This window comes from Stomoxys calcitrans, chromosome 2, assembly GCF_963082655.1.
Source record: "Stomoxys calcitrans chromosome 2, idStoCalc2.1, whole genome shotgun sequence".
Lineage (NCBI taxonomy): Eukaryota > Metazoa > Arthropoda > Insecta > Diptera > Muscidae > Stomoxys > Stomoxys calcitrans.
The window spans coordinates 28,792,322-28,811,625 of NC_081553.1; the positions used below are offsets into that span (position 1 = coordinate 28,792,322).

Consider the following 19,304-nt stretch of genomic DNA (forward strand, 5'->3'; position numbering starts at 1 on the left):
TTCGGCCGATGGTTCCAACAGACACAAAACTGTCGTTTGTTCGGGATCCATTGAAAGCATTTAGCCCGAAAGTAGCCTCATGTTGTTGTGGATTTAGCCAGGGAGGATAGGGGTTCCTGACCGTCCTTTGGGCAGGCAGTAGGCACGGGATAGCTGTGAGCACCACACAGGCTGGAGCATTGAGCTACAATTTGTGTGGTGTTCATTGCTGTCACGAGAAGCTTAGCTGTGAGCTAACGAACGCGTCCACAGGTTGCGTATAGTGGAATGCTCCATACTGAATAGCTGCAACGGCAGTCGCAGACAATCAGCTGTATCGAGAGCAAAGTCTCAGTGAGAGGCCGGGCGGCACCGGCTCTTGCGCAAATACTGAGTGCCTATAATGCTCGATATGATAAATAACCAATGGACATCCTTTTCCCATAGCGATCGGTCCTTTGGACCGGAACGGACTTTTTCACCCCCGGGAGCTTGACGAGGATCGCCACTTGAAAATGTGGCTACAACAACAACAACATTGTGACGACCATAAAAGGTGGAACAAGTAATGCATTTTAATGATTTGCCATTGTTTTCCGTTTGTGAGTTTCTCCATGATGAAATGTCAGAATATGCTAATTTTGCCCATGAACATTCCATTAAGGAACAAGAGCAAACTTCTCAGATATCTATGAGTGCAGTCCCATTCATAATTAAGCTCAATGATAAGTGGCCCCCTTTTTATAGCCGAGTCCGAACGGCGTGCCGCAGTGCGACACCTCTTTGGAGAGAAGTTTTTACATGGCAATGATAAGTGGCCTCCTTTTTATAGCCGAGTCCGAATGGCGTACCGCAGTGGGACACCTTTTTTAGAGGAAAAGTTTTTACATGGCATAGTACCTCACAAATGTCATCAGCAATAGGAGGGGATAACCACCCATGGCAGCCGGTTGTACGTACCGGATTAACCCGATGGAGTTCTTCATCGGCAAGGGCTGCCGCCTCAGTGTATAACACACTGCTACAACAACAACCACCGCTGAAAATTTTATGATGGTCTCGCCAGGATACGAACCCAGGCGTCCAGTGTCATAGGCGGACATGCTAACCTTTGTGCTACGGTGGCCTACTCATTAAATCCGGATTTAAGGCTCTCATCAGCTTATTTTATAAAGGGATCGAGCCATTAAATTAGGATTTAAAGAACAGTGTAAACTCGGTTCATCTATTAAAATTCTCATGGGGTCCTAAAATATTCCGTTAAATGCTTAGGCCATCCCCCAGAGGCCTTTTCACGATTAGGCCTTTACTTTCAGTCAACCCTGATATAAAGGCATCAACGATCTCCCGAATCATTTTTCATGTTACCCTTATCGTCATTTATTCCATTTAGTTTAATCCATCTATCAATCTGCGAGCATATCAAAAGATATTCGAGAACCATTTTAATATAAAAAAAAATTTATTCAAATATTTTTGCACATAGAGGGACAAGGTACTTAGCACCTTAGATTTGGCACAGGAAATTAAATTTTCTTTTATGAGTTTTTCAGATGTCTATGAGAAACGAAAAAAAAAAATAAACAGCACTCTTAGCAGTCTGCCAAAATCAGTAAACATGCGGTTGAAATGGTCATATCTATTTTTAAGATAGCTATAAATGTATAGGTGTTGAGAGGGCGTGTGTAGAGTATGTGTGTGTGTGTGTGTATGGGTTTTAAGGTTTCTATAAGAATGGTAAAATGCTTTTTGAGACACTCATGCGGGTGAAATGGTCATATCTCTTTTTAAGATAGCTATAAATGTATAGGTGTTGAGTGGGCGTGTATAGAGTATGTGTGGGTGTGTGTGTATGGGTTTTAAGGTTTCTATAAGAATGGTAAAATGCTTTTTGAGACACTCACAAGTTTTGAGTTTTGGTTTTTCAATTTGAACAATTGAATTTCAGCGAATATTCTATTTAGTTGATGTATATAAGAAAACACCATAAGAGGTTTTAGTTTTAGTTTGGTTTTTGTTTTTAATAGAAAAAGAGAACTATATGGAAGTCACATTGATATAACCTTTCTTTAGTTTGTTTCGAGTAGAAATGATATAAAAGGTCAATCAATTATATTTCTTGACCTTTTTACATCCCTTTAGGGTTTTTGTTTCGTTTTTTGTTTGCATTTTTTTTTTTTTGGTTTGGTTTATTCATCTTCTTTTTGTTTGTTGTTTGTTTACTGTTATGTAAATGTTTTGTTTAGAGTTAATTAGAGAACGTATGTATGTATGTATGTGTGTAGTGGCTATGCTGTATACCCCTCCAAACATTTTCTATCGTGCGAGTTACTAAATCTGCACTCAAGGAAGTTAAAAACAATCTCAGGCGATATCATTTTTTACACTAATTAGTGTCTCGGTACGGGAGAAAACGTGCCACTTGGCGATATATACCCATGAGTGACTAAATAGGGACTAAAAAAAAGTTTAAATTCGATTATCGACGTCATTAATAAAAATAAATATTTTTTTTTTTTTTGGCCTGATGTTTTTTTTACCAGTTAGAGTGAGCCTTATTTTTATTTCTCTTTCTAATTTATGTCTTTTTCGAATCGAGTTTAAAGTCGAAGATTTTATTTGCAAAGATTTTCCCTGACTGGGATTTGAACAGCCAACCTTACGATTGTGAGGCGTATGCTTTCCCTCTGTGCTACCCGCCTTTCTTCATTACAGGAGGCTAAGTAAACATATATTCACTTGTGTGGTGTTTTTTGAGTTAGAGTTCAAAACAACAACAAAAAATCTATTTTTAAATTTGAAACAATAACAGTTGTTTATGAGAAACTAATTAGCGGAACATGAATGGCAGAATTCCGATAGTAATGTATTTTGTTGTTTCAAATCATGAAATATCTACAAACTATCATTCAAAAGGACCTAAAAAGTGACTATTCTGGGAGGGAGTGAGAAAGTCACTTCCAAATGTTTGGAGGGATGAAGTTCCTTATTTGGGGCAATTGTGTAAGTTCTGACCTTCTTTTTGTTTGACTATTATCTAAGATTTGTTTTCATTTTAGTTTTTCTTTAACTAGAAAAAGAATATTTTGTTTTTTGGTTTTTTTTCCATATATATATATATATTTTGCTTTTGCTTTGAAAAAGTTGTAAATTTCATATAAATTCTAAAAAGGAGTATATAAATATTTGTGTTGTTTTTTTGTTTTTCTTCTTCTTCTTCTTCTTCTTGTTATTACAATAATATGATGGAGCAGTGTATTCTGAGAAATAGGATGTGTAAAAAAGGGTGTATACGGGAGTGATGGATAGAGTTAAAAGTAATTGCATAGAGAAATGATATGAAATGCGCCTAGATAAATGCCAGTTTTCATTTCACTTTACACTCTCATTTCGAATATTAGAAACATAGAATAAAGTGCAAATATATATATAAATATTATAGATTTTGTTACAACTTGAAAGTAACACTAGGTTATAACGCATTTGCTTTGCTCTAATAAATAATGTGGAATTGTTAAATAATTGAATGTATAAAGTTAAAATAAAATTAAGAAACGACCAAAACTAAGGGAGCTGATCTATAGCTTAGAATTTTTTCTTTTTTTTTTTTTTTGTTGTATGACAATAAAATGGAATCACTTTGGAGATACAAATGGGGCCTGGTAGCGCGAGTGAGGCCAGTGGAGAGGAGGGGGAAGGATTGGATTACGTACAAGACTATCTACGTGTTATGAAAAATTACTTGTTCGAAGAGCCACTACCACCAACACTGGCGCCAGCGCTGCTGTTGCTGCCACCACTTCCTCCAGCAGCGGCATTATGACCATCTCGCCTTGTTATGGGTATAGCTGCTCTCTGATCTTCCATGCGTCCACTTTGTACTTTCATTATCAATGAAAAGAAATCCTCATCGGGCACTGTGGTACCCCGTCCTGCAGGTCTACTGCGTGGTTGTGCTTCAGCATCAATGAGTACATTTGGTCTGGGCAATTCAGAGCGTTGTTCCTCTAGGCGGGAGCCTTGGCAACGCATTAACATATCCAAAAAGTCATCATCGACTTTTTCGGTGGCCGTTGCACTACGCATCAGCTGTGGATGTCCCGATGAGGATGTTGTGGATGACGTTGCATTGGCCACATTATTATTGCTAGCATTGGTTTTCAGACCTGGTAGACCACCAACAGCTCCCCCACTAACCGCTTCACCACCACCCCCATTGGCATAGGCTGTGCTATTGTTTTGTATCGAATTGTGTTGTTGCAATGGTTTGCGTGTTGCTGCACCACCTCCAGCTGCAGCAGCAGCTGGCACAGAGGAAGCCGAGGCGTTTGGACCCTGATGACTGTGTTTATTGATTTTAATCGAACAACGCTGATCATCCATGCGTTTTGATTGCGAACGAGATAACAATTCAAAGAAATCATCATCTTGTGCTTTGGCCATGGGTGGACGTGACTTATTGCCATCTTGTTTCTGTTGACGTTTGCCATCGGGAGTGATTTTAATTAAATCCAATTGTTCCATACTTTGACGTCGCACGCGAACCTAGAAATGAAAGGAAATAGCATTTGAATTGAATTTATTTTTACAAGACCATAGGTATTCATTAGCAATGTCCATAATAACTCATTGAAATGGAAAAAGGATATAGAAAATGGTGTTGGTGCAATACACAGTTCCAAAAAAAAAAAAAACAAGTTGTTGGTAATGATAACAGAACAGTATTTGCAAAATCGCATAAATCAAGTCAAATTGGGAGATCGGTTTATATGGAAGCTATATCATGTTCTTGACCGATGTGGACCGTATTTGGCATAGTTATTGAGACTCATAACAGAACACCACATGCAAAATTTTAGCCAAATCGGACAAAAATTGCGGCTCAAGAAGTCAAATCGGGAGATCGGTTTATATGGGAGCTACATCCAAATCTGAACCGATATGGCCCATTTGCAATCCTCAACGACCTACATCAATATAAAGTATCTGGGCAAAATTTCAAGAGCCTAGTTTTACGCGTTCGACCGCTATCGTGATTTCGACAGAGGGACGGTCATGGCTAGATCGACTCAGGATGTCGAGACGATCAAGAATACATACTCGAAATAATGATCTAGGACCCCAGATCAATATTTCGAGATGTTACAAACGGAATGACTAGATTAGTATGCCTACATAAGAAAAAAACAAAAAACCATCGAAGACCTTTGACAACCATGCCAAATATGGTCGTGATGGGATTATATGTAGATATAGTTGCCATGTACACAGATGTACTGATATAGGGTCTTAAAACCATCAAAGGCGCATTGTTACATGACTTCGCTGAGATTTGAAACTGGATTTTAAAGTTCCAGTTTCTTGATATGTAAACCAAAAATGATCCAAATCAGTTCATATTTGAATATAACTAAGGATATGGCAGTGAAGCGGATTTGGATAGCCAAAATCACGACTGGGAGACGCATCGATCTTTCTGTGCTGCACGCTCTACTGAATTAAAGAGGAGAGAATTAAAACATTGTCATATGTTTTAAAATTTTTTTGCCTGTTATAGCGAAGATCATTTAATTTCACAATTTTTCGTTCGGAGATTTTTGCAATGAAAAAGGAAAGCCAGAGATTACAACAAACACCAACCACTAGGGGACTCGTTTCATCATTTGGTTAGAACAACTCATCGGTCATATTAGGTGTGGAGGCTTCAAGGGCCATAGATTGGTAGGTCATACTTATATCAAATATACCGCGAACACGTGTGTACGATATAAGCACGACACTTACACTAGTCTGACCCCTTTCACTCTAGCTGTTCACCGCATGTATTTTTCTTTGTGGCGATAGACTTGTTCTCTATACGACTACTTAGCTTCCATGGCATACACATGTCAATTGTGTGCATCCTTTGGAAGTTGTATTGATGGCTGATCGAAAGCTAGACAACGAAAACGACTCCCGCTGCTGCTTCGTGTACCCAGGTTCGAATCCCGGCCGGGCTTTGCCGAATTTTTATTTTCAAGTCTTTTTGTTATATTGTTTCCTATGTTTTTTCATATGTTATTGAAAAAGAAGAAGAAAATAAAATTTTTACTTACTTACTCCTATTGGCTGTGTTCTTTTAAGTTGGTTTCATAAGCAACAACAAAATATTATTTTTTTAAATGTGAACCAATAACAGTAGATGAACGATAAAATGGCGATAGTAGTGTATTTGTATTTAAATCACAGAATCTTTACAAACTATCTGCCAGATGTAGCTAAGAAATGGCAATTTAGCCCCAAATGTTTGCAGCTTTATGCACGTACACAATAATTTGCAATATGATGTGTTTATTTGTCCATCGCTGTTCTCAAATAACCACGCGTGCTTAAGTGTTCCCTAACTAGTCCACGTTGGCTCTAAATAACCACTCTTGGTTAAATGTCCTTGCAATATACTACGTTTGTCCAAATGACTTAAAAATAACCACGCTTATTTAAATGTCTCAAAATAAAAGATGGTTGAAAGTCTCAGTTAAAAGCTTGTTAAATGTCTCAAAATAAAAGCTGCTTAAAATTATTTCAAAATTTTGTTGGAAAGAAAAGAAAAGTTAAAAAAAAAACGTTAGCTATTGAATAAAGCTATACAAATTTCTAAAACAAATTTTACCGCTGGCAACTCAACGTAAGCGACCTATAGATGTCCTCAGCATATATCACGCTTCATAACATAAACCGTTTTCAATCACGAAATTAATGAACCCAATTAATTTTTTTAATTGAAATTGCCTCAATCACGAAAATAGTAATATCCATAACAGATTTTAAAAAGGTAATCTTATATATAATAATCAATTTGTGTTTGTTTGTTTGTATGTTTGTGTGTTTCCTTATAGACTCAGATACGGCTGAACCGATTTTTTTGAAATTTTCACAAATGGTGCATAATGACCCCGTGGTGAAAATAGGGTACTACATTTTTTGATATCTAAAGGGGGGGGGGCGAACCCTCCCCCTTACCCTAATTTTCAGAAACGCCAGATCTCGAAGATGGGTGATGCGATTTAAGCGAAATTTTGTGTGCTTTCATATAGTACCCTAAAAATAAAAATTTGGTATCCAAATTTCGGATGGGGTACCTAGGGGGGCTGCCCCTCCCTAAAACCTACCAAACATATGTTTAGACCAATCACCACAATATGGGACTCAAATGAAAGGTATTTAGGATAAGAAAACGTATTTGATATCCAATTGTCGGACCAAGTACTAGGGGGCCACCCCAAGCCCCAAAACACTCCTAAATCGGACATATTTACTAATAATATGGGACTCAAATGAAAGGTATTTGCGAGACTTTTTTGTTGTGCAGTTTTATTTTCTAAATATAAAGAGTATTTATCCACATTTTGAGCGGCTAGACTCTTTTTCCAAAAGCAGACACTCATAACAGTGCTGTCGGGTCCAAAAAAGTTTCCGATTCCATAAAAAAGTATTGAATGAAAATACTGCCTAGACCACTAACATTTTTTTTGGCATGAGATTCGCACTCCAATTCAATGAAAACAGCTGAATTTCCAAATGAATTTTGTGAAAAAGGAAAGAAAACAGTTAGTGGTCTTGCTCGTCATTGTCTAATTGAAAGTTTTTGTTAATGTTTTGTTTTTCATTTAGATATGTAAGCTAAATAGAAAGTAGAAAAAGTGATGTCAATAGTTGAAAAATAAATATAATTTGTTGTAGATCATATCTTGAAAATGCATTTTATTGAAATACGAAATATCGATGCATAAATAATAAAGAAAAGAGGAAAACCAGAAAGACCTCGAGCTTCAATTAAAAACAACAATATTGAATAAATAAGGTCGAGTTAAAAATAATCAACATATACCATGTTTCTTTAAATGTCCTCAAACTATACCATGACTGCTTAGATCTTATCAAAGTATGCCACTCTTGTTAAATATCCCTAAAATAGATCACGTTTGTTTAATGGTTATCAATATATACCAAGCTATTTCAATGTGCTCAAAATATACCACGCTTGTTAAAAAGTCTTCAAAATAATTAACGCTTGTTCAAATGACCTCAAAATATATCACGCATAAAAGTCTTCGAAATATTTCACGCTAGACCACGCTTGTTGAAATTTCCTCAAAATATATCACGAATAAATGTCCCCAAAATTAACCCCGCTTGTTTAGAAAGCTCCTCAAATTTGACCACGTTTTTTGAAATGTGCTCAAAAAAAACCAAATGCAAATTTTGCACATGAACATTCCACTAAGGAACAGAGGCAAACTTCTCACATATCAATGAGTGCAGTCCGATTCAAGTTTAAGCTCAATGATGAGGGGCCTCCTTTTTATAGCCGAGTCCGAACGCCGTACCGCAGTGCGACACCTCTTTGAAGAGAAGTTTTACATGGCATAGTACCTCACAAATGTTGCCAGCATTAAGAGGGGAAAACCACCACTGAAAATTTTTTCTGATGGTCTCACCAGGATTCGAACCTAGGCGTTCAGCGTCATAGGCGGACATGCTAACCTCTGCGCTACGGTGGCCTCCCAAAACAAACACTTTCATTTAAATGTACCCAAAATATATCAAGCTTGTTTAAATGTCCTCAAGATATGCCACATTTGTTTACAAGCCCTCGAAATATGCCATTCTTTCTTAATTTTACTCTAAATATTCAACGCTTATTTTAACTACCTCAAAATATACCTCGCTTTTTTAAATGCCCTATGTAATTATCCTCAAAGTATACACCGCTTGTTTGCGGTAAATATCCTTTTTTTACGATAATGTCGTTTTTTGAAAATTCTTAAAAAAATGTACCAAGTTTGTTTAAATTTCTTTAAGATATATAATGTCCTCAGAATATATAATTTGTTTGATTAAATGTCCTTAAACTACACCAAAATTGCTTGTTTTAGTTTCCCCAAAATACACCACATTTGCTTATTTAGTGTATTTAAATTATACCACGCTTGTTTAAATGTTCTCGAAATACACCACATTTGCTTGTTTAGTGAACTCAAAATATACCACGCTTGTTTAAATGTCCTCGAAATATAGCACGATTTTTTAAATGTCCTCGAAAGATAGCACGGTTTTTTTTAAATGTCCTCAAGATGCATCACGATTGTTTGAACGTCCTCAAAATACACCACGCTTTTTTTCAACGTCCTCAAAATACACCATGCTTGTTTAATTGTCCTCAAAATATGCCACGTTTGTTTCAACGATTTTTACAATGTCTTTAAAATATTAAACACTTATTTAAATGTGTTCAAAATTAAAGGTGTCACGTGATCGTGCGTGACCATGATTGTATTAAAACTCTTCGTGCAGCATGCGAGCATTTTGAAAGCATTCGAACAAGTTTGTTTTTCTTTATTTTTTGGTTTTTTTTCGTAATTGTCTCGTGTGTCGTAATTTTCTCGTGAGTCGTGAGCATGAGTGAGTGAAATCATTCTTACGACACTTATCACGATTCACGAGAAAATCAAGACACACGAGACAATCACGAAAAAAAAACACGTCGTCGCCTTCGGCGTCCTCGTCGTCGGACTATGTGACCCCCCCGACCTCTCCCGTACGGCAATTTATGCAAAGACAGCACCCTAGCCCTACTATTGCCAGGCCAGTGTCGGGAAATGTATCGTTCCTGCAGTTAAACTGCAATGGACTGCGAGGCAAGATTGATGAGATTGTGGATTTTATGAGTCGGAAGAGCATAACGGTCGCAGCGATCCAGGAGACAAAGCTGACTAACACCTGCAGCTTGCACAGTTGTCACGGCTACAATGTGCTACGTAAGGATCGCTCAAGGAATGGAGGTGGGGGATTGGCCTTCGTTATACACCATTCCGTGCAGTATAGACCTATCTCGCCTGCGCTTGACGCTAGTGACCCATACATGGAATGTATGGGGGTAGCAGTCAAGTCTGGTACTGCCGAGATAGAGATATACAACGTGTATATACCGCCGGTTGGCAGCTGTGTCCCGATTAATGGCCAGGCCTACAGCCCCGACATAAGTGGGTTGCTATCTGGCCATAGTCGTCTGGTTCTGGGGGATTTCAATGCACACCACTCGTCATGGCATTCTCCCCTAGGCAACGACCAGCGTGGCATAGCTTTGGCAGAGCAGATAGATAGCTCCACGTTTTGCACGGTGAATGAGGATGCCCCCACTAGGATTACGAGGAGGTGCAGCAGCTCGCCAGACATCTCAATCGCATCCCCTGATCTCCTGAGTGACGTATCCTGGCAAGCCGTCATCTCTTTGGGGTCAGACCACCTCCCCATAATCCTAGCCCTACTATTGCCAGGCCAGTGTCGGGAAATGTATCGTTCCTGCAGTTAAACTGCAATGGACTGCGAGGCAAGATTGATGAGATTGTGGATTTTATGAGTCGGAAGAGCATAACGGTCGCAGCGATCCAGGAGACAAAGCTGACTAACACCTGCAGCTTGCACAGTTGTCACGGCTACAATGTGCTACGTAAGGATCGCTCAAGGAATGGAGGTGGGGGATTGGCCTTCGTTATACACCATTCCGTGCAGTATAGACCTATCTCGCCTGCGCTTGACGCTAGTGACCCATACATGGAATGTATGGGGGTAGCAGTCAAGTCTGGTACTGCCGAGATAGAGATATACAACGTGTATATACCGCCGGTTGGCAGCTGTGTCCCGATTAATGGCCAGGCCTACAGCCCCGACATAAGTGGGTTGCTATCTGGCCATAGTCGTCTGGTTCTGGGGGATTTCAATGCACACCACTCGTCATGGCATTCTCCCCTAGGCAACGACCAGCGTGGCATAGCTTTGGCAGAGCAGATAGATAGCTCCACGTTTTGCACGGTGAATGAGGATGCCCCCACTAGGATTACGAGGAGGTGCAGCAGCTCGCCAGACATCTCAATCGCATCCCCTGATCTCCTGAGTGACGTATCCTGGCAAGCCGTCATCTCTTTGGGGTCAGACCACCTCCCCATAATCCTCACCATCGACCGACCACCCGACTTCATAACCTCTGAGCGCCGAACGTTCATCAACTATAAGAAGGCCAATTGGACTGGCTTCAGAGAGTATACCAATCGCCGCTTCAATGAACTGCCACCCCCCTCTGATGTGCTTGTGGCCGAGAGGAAATTCCGAGACATCATCAACGCAGCAGCCGCTCGCTTTATTGCAGCCGGTCGAATACCGCAAGTGCGACCCAATTTCCCGGCGCAAGCAGTGGTACTCGCAGACGAGCGTGATGGGATTCGTGCTATGGACCCCGCTAACCCCAGAATCAGCGAGCTGAATCTGGAAATAAACAGGGTAGTCAACGAACATAAGCGGAATTTGTGGCTGGAACACTTGGAGCAATGTAACTTAGGCACCGGTGCAGGCAAATTGTGGGCCACTGTTAAGTCTCTCTCGAACCCCGGTAGACGGGACGACAGGACCTCAGTCACTTTTGGCGAGTTAACCGTGACTGATCCGAAGAGATGCGCCAGGTTGTTCAACCGTCAATTTATCGTGCATCCCGAGAGAGACAGGGCAAGGAGGAGAGCCATTCGCCGTATTCGTGGTCTCCGAGCCGATGAACAGCCATCACAATTTACCGTGGGCGAAGTTACGAATGTCATCCGTGGCGCCAAATCTTCCAAGGCGTTGGGCCCCGACGGAATCTCTACATTGATGCTGAAGAATCTGGATTTACCTGGAGTTGAGTACCTTACCACTGTCCTTAACCTGTCATTGAACACTCTTATAGTTCCCGATGTCTGGAAAATGGGCAGAGTGATCCCGCTACTGAAGCCTGGTAAAGACCCGAGTTTGGGGGAGTCGTACAGACCGATCTCCCTTCTCTCACCAGTGGCTAAGACGCTTGAGGCATTACTCCTCCCGAGCCTCGTAGGAGAATTTCCATTCGCCGAGCATCAACACGGATTTCGGAGACTGCACAGCACAACAACAGCTTTGCATGCCATCACCACACACATTTGCCGTGGCTTCAATCAACCCAGGCCATGTGATAGGACGGTCCTCGTGGCATTGGACCTATCGAAGGCATTCGACACGGTCAGCCATGCCAAATTATTTGAGGACATCGCCAACACGTCCATCCAGCCAGGCCTTAAACGTTGGGTCGCGAATTATCTGTGTGGCCGCCAGTCATTTGTGGAATTTAGGGATAAGAAGTCAAAACACCGTAGAGTGAAACAGGGAGTTCCCCAAGGCGGGGTGATATCTCCGGCTCTGTTTAACCTCTACCTTTCCTCCATCCCACCTCCTCCAGACGGCATAGAGATCGTATCATATGCGGACGACTGTACGATCTTGGCATCAGGCCCCCCACCCATTGATGACATCTGCGATAGGTTGAACGTCTACCTCAACGAGCTTGCCTCATATTTCGCTGCAAGAAATCTGAAGATATCCGCCACCAAATCTTCAGCCACACGGTTCACTACAAATACGCGTGATGTGAATTCTGAGCTGACTGTGATGGTCGATGGAGAATTGATTCCGACCATCAAGTGTCCCAAAATACTTGGCGTCACATTTGACAGCTCCTACACTTTCTCCCCACATGCCACAGCAATCTGCAATAAAGTCAAAAGTAGAAACAAGGTCCTCAAGTCACTCGCTGGCAGCACTTGGGGTGCAGACAAAGAAACCATGTTGACCACGTACAAAGCAATTGGCCGGTCTGTGGTAAGTTATGCAGCGCCAGTGTGGTCACGTCAGCTTTGTGACACGCAGTGGAATAATATTCAGATCTGTCAGAATGCCGCCCTCCGAACTGCGACGGGCTGCCTCCTTAGTTCTCATGTGGACCACCTCCACCAGGAGACAAAGATCCTACCAGTGCGAAGACATAACTACATGCTGTCTAAGCAATACCTTTTGGGCTGTTATCGCAGAAATCATCCAAATCATCATCTTGTGGATAGATACCCACCGCCCAGAAGCCTTAAGGTAGATCTACATGATCTAGAGCGTGAGGTCCAGCGCTACAAGAGAGAACCTCTAGATCAAGCGGCATATCAAGCGGGTCTGAACAACATTCATGCAGACACGGTAGCAGACGCGTTAACTGGCTACCGGGTGAATGTAGTCCTTGGAGTACGACCGCCACCCATTGCACCCGAAGAAATCGACCTCCCCCGGCAAACCAGAGTGATTCTGGCTCAATTACGTTCCGGCAGATGCAGCCGCCTCAATTCCCACAGAGCTAGGATTGATGCCGACGTGCAAGATGTATGTCCCGACTGTAACCAGGGACCGCACGATACACGTCACCTGTTTAACTGCCCGGCCAGACCCACTCGACTCAGACCCAGATCCCTGTGGACGCACCCCATCTTAGTCGCGGAGTTCCTGGGTCTTGACACTCAATAGAATCAAGCAGACGAAAGATAGTACACAATAAACTGCTACAACAACAACAACAACAACGAAAAAAAAATAGAGAAAAAAAATTTGTTCGCATGCTCTCAAATCTGTCTACAAATGCAAAAAAGGAAAAGAGCAAATAAGTGCTTATACAGGGCTGCTGCATTTTATGCATAAATATACGTACGTTCGCATGATGTACGATTTGAGACGCAAAACAATTATTATTCGCTTCATGGCAAAATATTTGCTTCATGAGTTCAAATGTGAGTCGTGATTTTCTCATGAGTTGCGATATTCATGTGGGTCGTGATTTTCTCGTGAGTTGTGATTTTCTAGTCGGTCGTGATTTACTCGTGAGTCGTGATTTTCTCGTGAGTCATGCGTGAGTACAATTTTTTCTCGTAATGCGTAAACTTGAGTCGGCATAAAAAAGTTGTGCGTGAATAAAATTTTTTTCTCGTGAGCGTGAGCGAAAAATCACTAACGCGCACATCTCTACTCCAAATATACAAAGCTTGTTACGGTGTCCTCAGAACATACCTTGCTTGTTTAAATGTCCTAAAAATATTGGTTTGCCCAAAAAGTAATTGCGGATTTTTCATACAGTCGGCGTTGACAAAATTTTTCACAGCTTGTGACTCTGTAATTGCATTCTTTCTTCTGTCAGTTATCGGCTGTAACTTTTAGCTTGCTTTAGAAAAAAAGTGTAAAAAAAGTATATTTGATTAAAGTTCATTCTAAGTTTTATTAAAAATGCATTTACTTTCTTTTAAAAAATCCGCAATTACTTTTTGGGCAACCCTATATAAACCACGCTGGTTCATATGTCCACCACGAGGTATAATCCGAGGATTCCCGAAGAATACCACGCTTGTTTAAATGTCCTCGAAGTATACCATGCTTGATAAAAAGTCCTCAAAGTGTACACCGCTTGTTTACGGTAAATGTCCTCAAAATATACATATGAAGTATGTTGACGACAAATTTCCTCAAAATATACATCGCTTCTTTATGATAAATGCGCGCGAAATATGCCACGCTTGGGTCTCCTTTTTATAGCCGATTCCTAACGGCATTCCGCAGCGCGACACCTGGGTGGGGAGGAAATTTTAAATGGCAAAGTATCGCACAAATGTCGCCAACATAAGGAGGGGACAACTACCGCTGAAAAATTTTTTCTCAAGTTCTCGCCAGTATTTGATTACAGGCGTTCAACGTTTTTATGCCTCTAAGCGCAACACTTACATAGAGTAATACGCAGAGCTGCGTATTACGCTTTAGCGAAATATTTGAATAAAGGTGAATAAAAAACCTGTTAATTGACACCTAAAACCGTTTTATGGGTTTTCGGTTTCTGATCAGTTTTCTAAAAACTACTGAATTCCTGACCGTTCCTGACCGTTAGTTATTAGTTAGTTAGTCAAATAACTAACGGTCAGGTCATTATGTTCCCGCGGCCAATGGTCTTATAAACCGGAACTTACTTGCTAACCTATAAGAGCTTAATGAGGATCGCTACCTCCGCATGAAAATGTGGTTACAACAACAACAACAACAATAGTCCAAAACTACATCGTTCATAATCAGTATATATTGGGTTGCCCAAAAAGTAATTGCGGATTTTTTTTAAAGAAAGTAAATGCATTTTTAATAAAACTTAGAATGAACTTTAATCAAATATACTTTTTTACACTTTTTTTCTAAAGCAAGCTAAAATAAACAGCTGATAACTGACAGAAGAAAGAATGCAATTACAGAGTCACAAGCTGTGAAAAAATTTGTCAACGCCGACTATATGAAAAATCCGCAATTACTTTTTGGGCAACCCAATACAATATCCTTACACCTATCAAAATTAATCACGAAAAATCAACAAATGAATATATATACTTTTTCACATTAGCAATATCGAAGAAACACATGACCCATAATCATGATTGTTTTACGTGAACATTTTGTTGTTTACTCATGGCTTCATGGTGTTTGTATGTACAATTTTTGTAAATTCATCATATTTTTGGATTTTATACTCATATATATGATTATACACGTATAGTGATACGTACAACAACAACAACTGTACAACACTTAAAGATATTTTTATAAATTAATTATTATCGCACTATTGTTAGACAACAAAATGTTTTTTTTTTTTGGCAACACAATTGTTTATATAAATTGAACAAATTTATAAACAAATAAAACTCATATTGGCATATTTTAGTTTGAATAGGGTGATAAACAAACTAAAATTTGAAAGCATGAGATAGCTTTCGTCTGTACAGGGGTCATAAATAAACCAACATTTGGAAGAGATTGGAGGAAACGATCAACTATAACCGAAGGATGTTAAGCCCACAAATTAATAAAACAAACAAAGCATGTGTGGGAAAAATGCCAAGCTAATTTACCTGAAATCTAAATTTTTTGAGGTTTCGTAACTATAAATACGTAATTTTCAGTGTGGCCGTTTATGGTAGGTTCCTACCAAAATTGACCTCAATGTGAGGGGCTAATTACTTTAACAAGGAGTCTCACTGCTTCAAATTTCAGGAAAAAGAACGTATGTTCTGAATTTTGTTGTTGTTGTGGTGGCAGTGCATTGTACACTGAGGCGGCATCCCTTGCTGATGAAGAACTTCATCGGGTCAATCTCGAATTGACCCTGGAACGGGTCAAATGGATATTGGGATTGAAATTGGTTGTAACTGTTGAATTTTTAGTTTGTAGAACATTTGGTAGGTTTTGGTCGGGTTAGGTAGGACTTTTTAAAATTTTGTAGAAAAAAATTTTGGTAGAAAAAAATTTTCTTGAGTGGCAACACTGGTCACAAAAAACCCTTTTAATAAAGCCGTCTCAATATGCACGTATGTACGTCTATATTTAAAGTCAATGTCAGATCCAAAATATTTTAGGATTCCTTGCAAAAAGTACACCTATATACATTTGTCACACAAGAAAAACATTGGATTGAAGCAGAAATATTTACAATTTTTATACAAATAAAAAAAATCATGCAACTCTTCTTGAAAGACCCTAGAATTCACAGCCATAAAATTCACATTCCACTCGGTTTTTTTTCAAGCACTTCAAAAAATCTATCAACACACTTACCATACGTCCTTGTGAGTTATCCGATGCATCCGATGCCACATCACTGCTACGCGACAAATCAGTATTACTTGAGCGATCATCACCTTCGACAGGTGATGCTGCCACCTCGGGCAATCCCAGCAATTTACGTAAATCCGAAATATTCACCCGCGCTGTACTCTCTCCCACCGGGTCTTGTAATTCTTTGGCCAATTGCAAATGTGATTCAGCATATTTTAAAGCTTTTTCGTGATTGCCTATGGCCGAATGTGCATTGCCCAGCGACCAGCAGGCACGTGCTTCACCAACGCGATCGCCCAGCTCTTGAGCAATGCCCAGATGACGTTGATGGTAATCGATGGCGGTGGCGAATTCACGCAAAAGCGTATATGTATTACCAAGACTATAGCAAGATTGGGCCTCTACTTCACGTTCACCCAATTCAATGGCCAGAGCCAAAGTTCGTTTGTAATGATCGGCAGCCTCTTCAAATTGTCCCAGAAATATATGTGAGTTGCCCAAGTTGCTGTTGGCCCTCCGCTCGGCTGCTTTATCACCAAATTCTCGGGCTATTCGTAAGCGTTCTTGATGATGCTCAATGGCTGCCTGAAAATCACCTGAAATTAAACTAACCCCAGTTAATCTCGAATATTTAAAGGTGTTGTTAACATTTCCAATTACCCAATAGATAATAGGTGTTGCCCAAATTTCCGCAGGCTCTGCCCTGAGCTCCTCGATCTCCCAACTCGCGCATCAATTTTAAATTCTCCTGATAATATTCCACAGCTTTTGTCAAAGCTTCTTTGACATCATCACCGAAATCTCCTGGATTCCTCTGGCCCATGTGTTTACCTTTTGCATGATAAACATTTCCCAAATTATACAAGGCTCGACCTTCGGAAAGTTTATCGCCCAATTGTCTGGCTAATGTTAAATGACGATCACAACACATAACCGCTTCATCAAAGTGGCCCATTACTTTGAAGGTATTGCCAAGATTTCCGGACGATTTGGCCTCTCCCAATTTATCGTTCATCGACCGGGCCAGGGTCAAATCTAATTTATGGTACTGCATGGCCTTTGAATAGTCGCCCAAATAGAAGTAGGCGTTGCCCAGTTGTGAATAAATCGCACTTAAAGTCCGAAGGTCATCAGTACCTGCCCGAATGGCGGCCAGAAAAAATGCCACACCAGCCCGACAGTCGCCAGCCTTGCACAAGCGTTCGCCCTCCAATGCCAACTCAAGGCACATGCTGGAACCACCACCATCCTGCGAGTTATCGCCACTGGCAGTTCCGCCACAACCAGCTCCTAGAGAGACATTTTCGGCCGATGTTGATAACGACGACGACATCTCAAGCAACCACTACTATATGATGCTCTCACTCTCCGTTGGGTACTTCTTCACTTTTCTTTTTTTCGAACTGTTGCAGACTGTGGAGATATGTGTTAATGCATGAAAACAATGGATCTGTCTGTGCTGCTATCGTTTTTACGTTTTCAACAGCGTCGCGTTGGTGGTGTGCGGGAGGACGTTTTTATGTGTACCTGTATATTCATTAATTTTTCTGCACTCCCCACTAGATATCCAGATATCCACGTACCGTGATCCGTTTTTTAATAGCAGATTTCTTTTTAACAACAACACAAGAAAAGAATCGAATCTATTGACTTGATATATGATTCACAGAGACTCACAAGTCGACTTTCGACTAATCGACTTTTGGTCGAATAATCGAATCGAATAATCGATTTTCAAGTCGGATAGTCGAAAGAATGCTGCACAACAGGATGCACTTGAAATTATAAATTACACATACATATACATATGTGTAATATTCATGGTACAACTAAGAGGTAAATTCATTAGAACAACAACAAAAATATACCCCCAACCAAACTACCTTGATTGAAAAAAGCCTAAATTGAAACTTCAAAATGGTTTTAAAAATAGCGTTAGTACTCTATTCGGCGTTTCACGTGAACGCCTGTCAAACTCCATATAAAAGGTTTAAGGGTTGGTATTCCACTCTGCTTTCGGAATAGTCGCTGAATGTTTAATTCGTTTTATTATCTGCACTTATGGATTTATGTTTTTTCGCAAATAAATAAAATATCAAAGAGAAAAAACAAGTCATAGAAACCAATAAAACAAGCAAAATTGATGCCAACAGTGGTTTCAAAAGTTGCCACTAAAATTTCTTTTTGCCATTTTCCTCACTATAAACCAAGGCGGATTAAGAAAGGTGGTGCCGGTATTAAAATGCCAGATGCAGAGTTCATTGCTGCCCATTTCGTGAGCAACTAATTGAAGCGTAATTTGTTTTGGCGCAGCGACATGTCGCTTATATTGTTCATAGAACTTAATGCCACTTCCACGGAATGTGTACACATTTTTTTCGTCATCATTTTTTTAATTTTTGACAGTTGTTCGGCTGAAAAGTCGAAGTCAGTACGTGTCTTAAATTGGTAATTTTGATACATAATGAAATGCCAACGAAAAGGGCATAAAACCGGATTTTGTGGTCAATACAGAGAAAAAATAGACAAATTTCCACGGTAGTGCATGAATACATACAACAACCACAAAATTGGCATTGTTTCAACACAAACAAAAAAACTTGCCCTCGTGTGTATACGTGTGCAAGTAAAATGAGAGAAAGAGAAACACATACACAAACAAAGAGAACGAGGCAGTTTGCTGTGAATGTAAACACAGAAGTGACATCTTGAGACCACCTTCATTAATCCACCTTGATTGACTTGCTTTTCTTGAAACCTAGTACTGTCTTTATTCTCACGAAAATTGTGTATTAATTAAATGCCAAATATGCAGCATTTTATTGGAC

At 40.1% G+C, this 19,304-nt stretch overlaps 1 protein-coding gene across 2 annotated transcripts; it reads right to left on the minus strand.

The window, feature by feature from the left end:
* Nucleotides 1-1,990: 1,990 nt before the first annotated feature.
* On the minus strand, nt 1,991-18,155 carry LOC106080559 (G-protein-signaling modulator 2). Of its 2 annotated transcripts, none has more exons than XM_059362675.1 (4): nt 18,004-18,155; nt 17,137-17,889; nt 16,477-17,072; nt 1,991-4,524 (listed from the first exon to the last, which is right to left on the minus strand). In XM_059362675.1, the coding sequence occupies exons 2-4, from the start codon at nt 17,807-17,809 to the stop codon at nt 3,718-3,720; spliced, it is 2,076 nt and encodes a 691-aa protein (XP_059218658.1). In that variant the 5' UTR covers nt 17,810-17,889; nt 18,004-18,155; the 3' UTR covers nt 1,991-3,717. The 2 variants fall into 2 exon arrangements, with proteins under 2 accessions (XP_059218658.1, XP_013097430.2); XM_013241976.2 differs by having other exon boundaries at nt 17,952-18,155.
* Nucleotides 18,156-19,304: the final 1,149 nt, after the last annotated feature.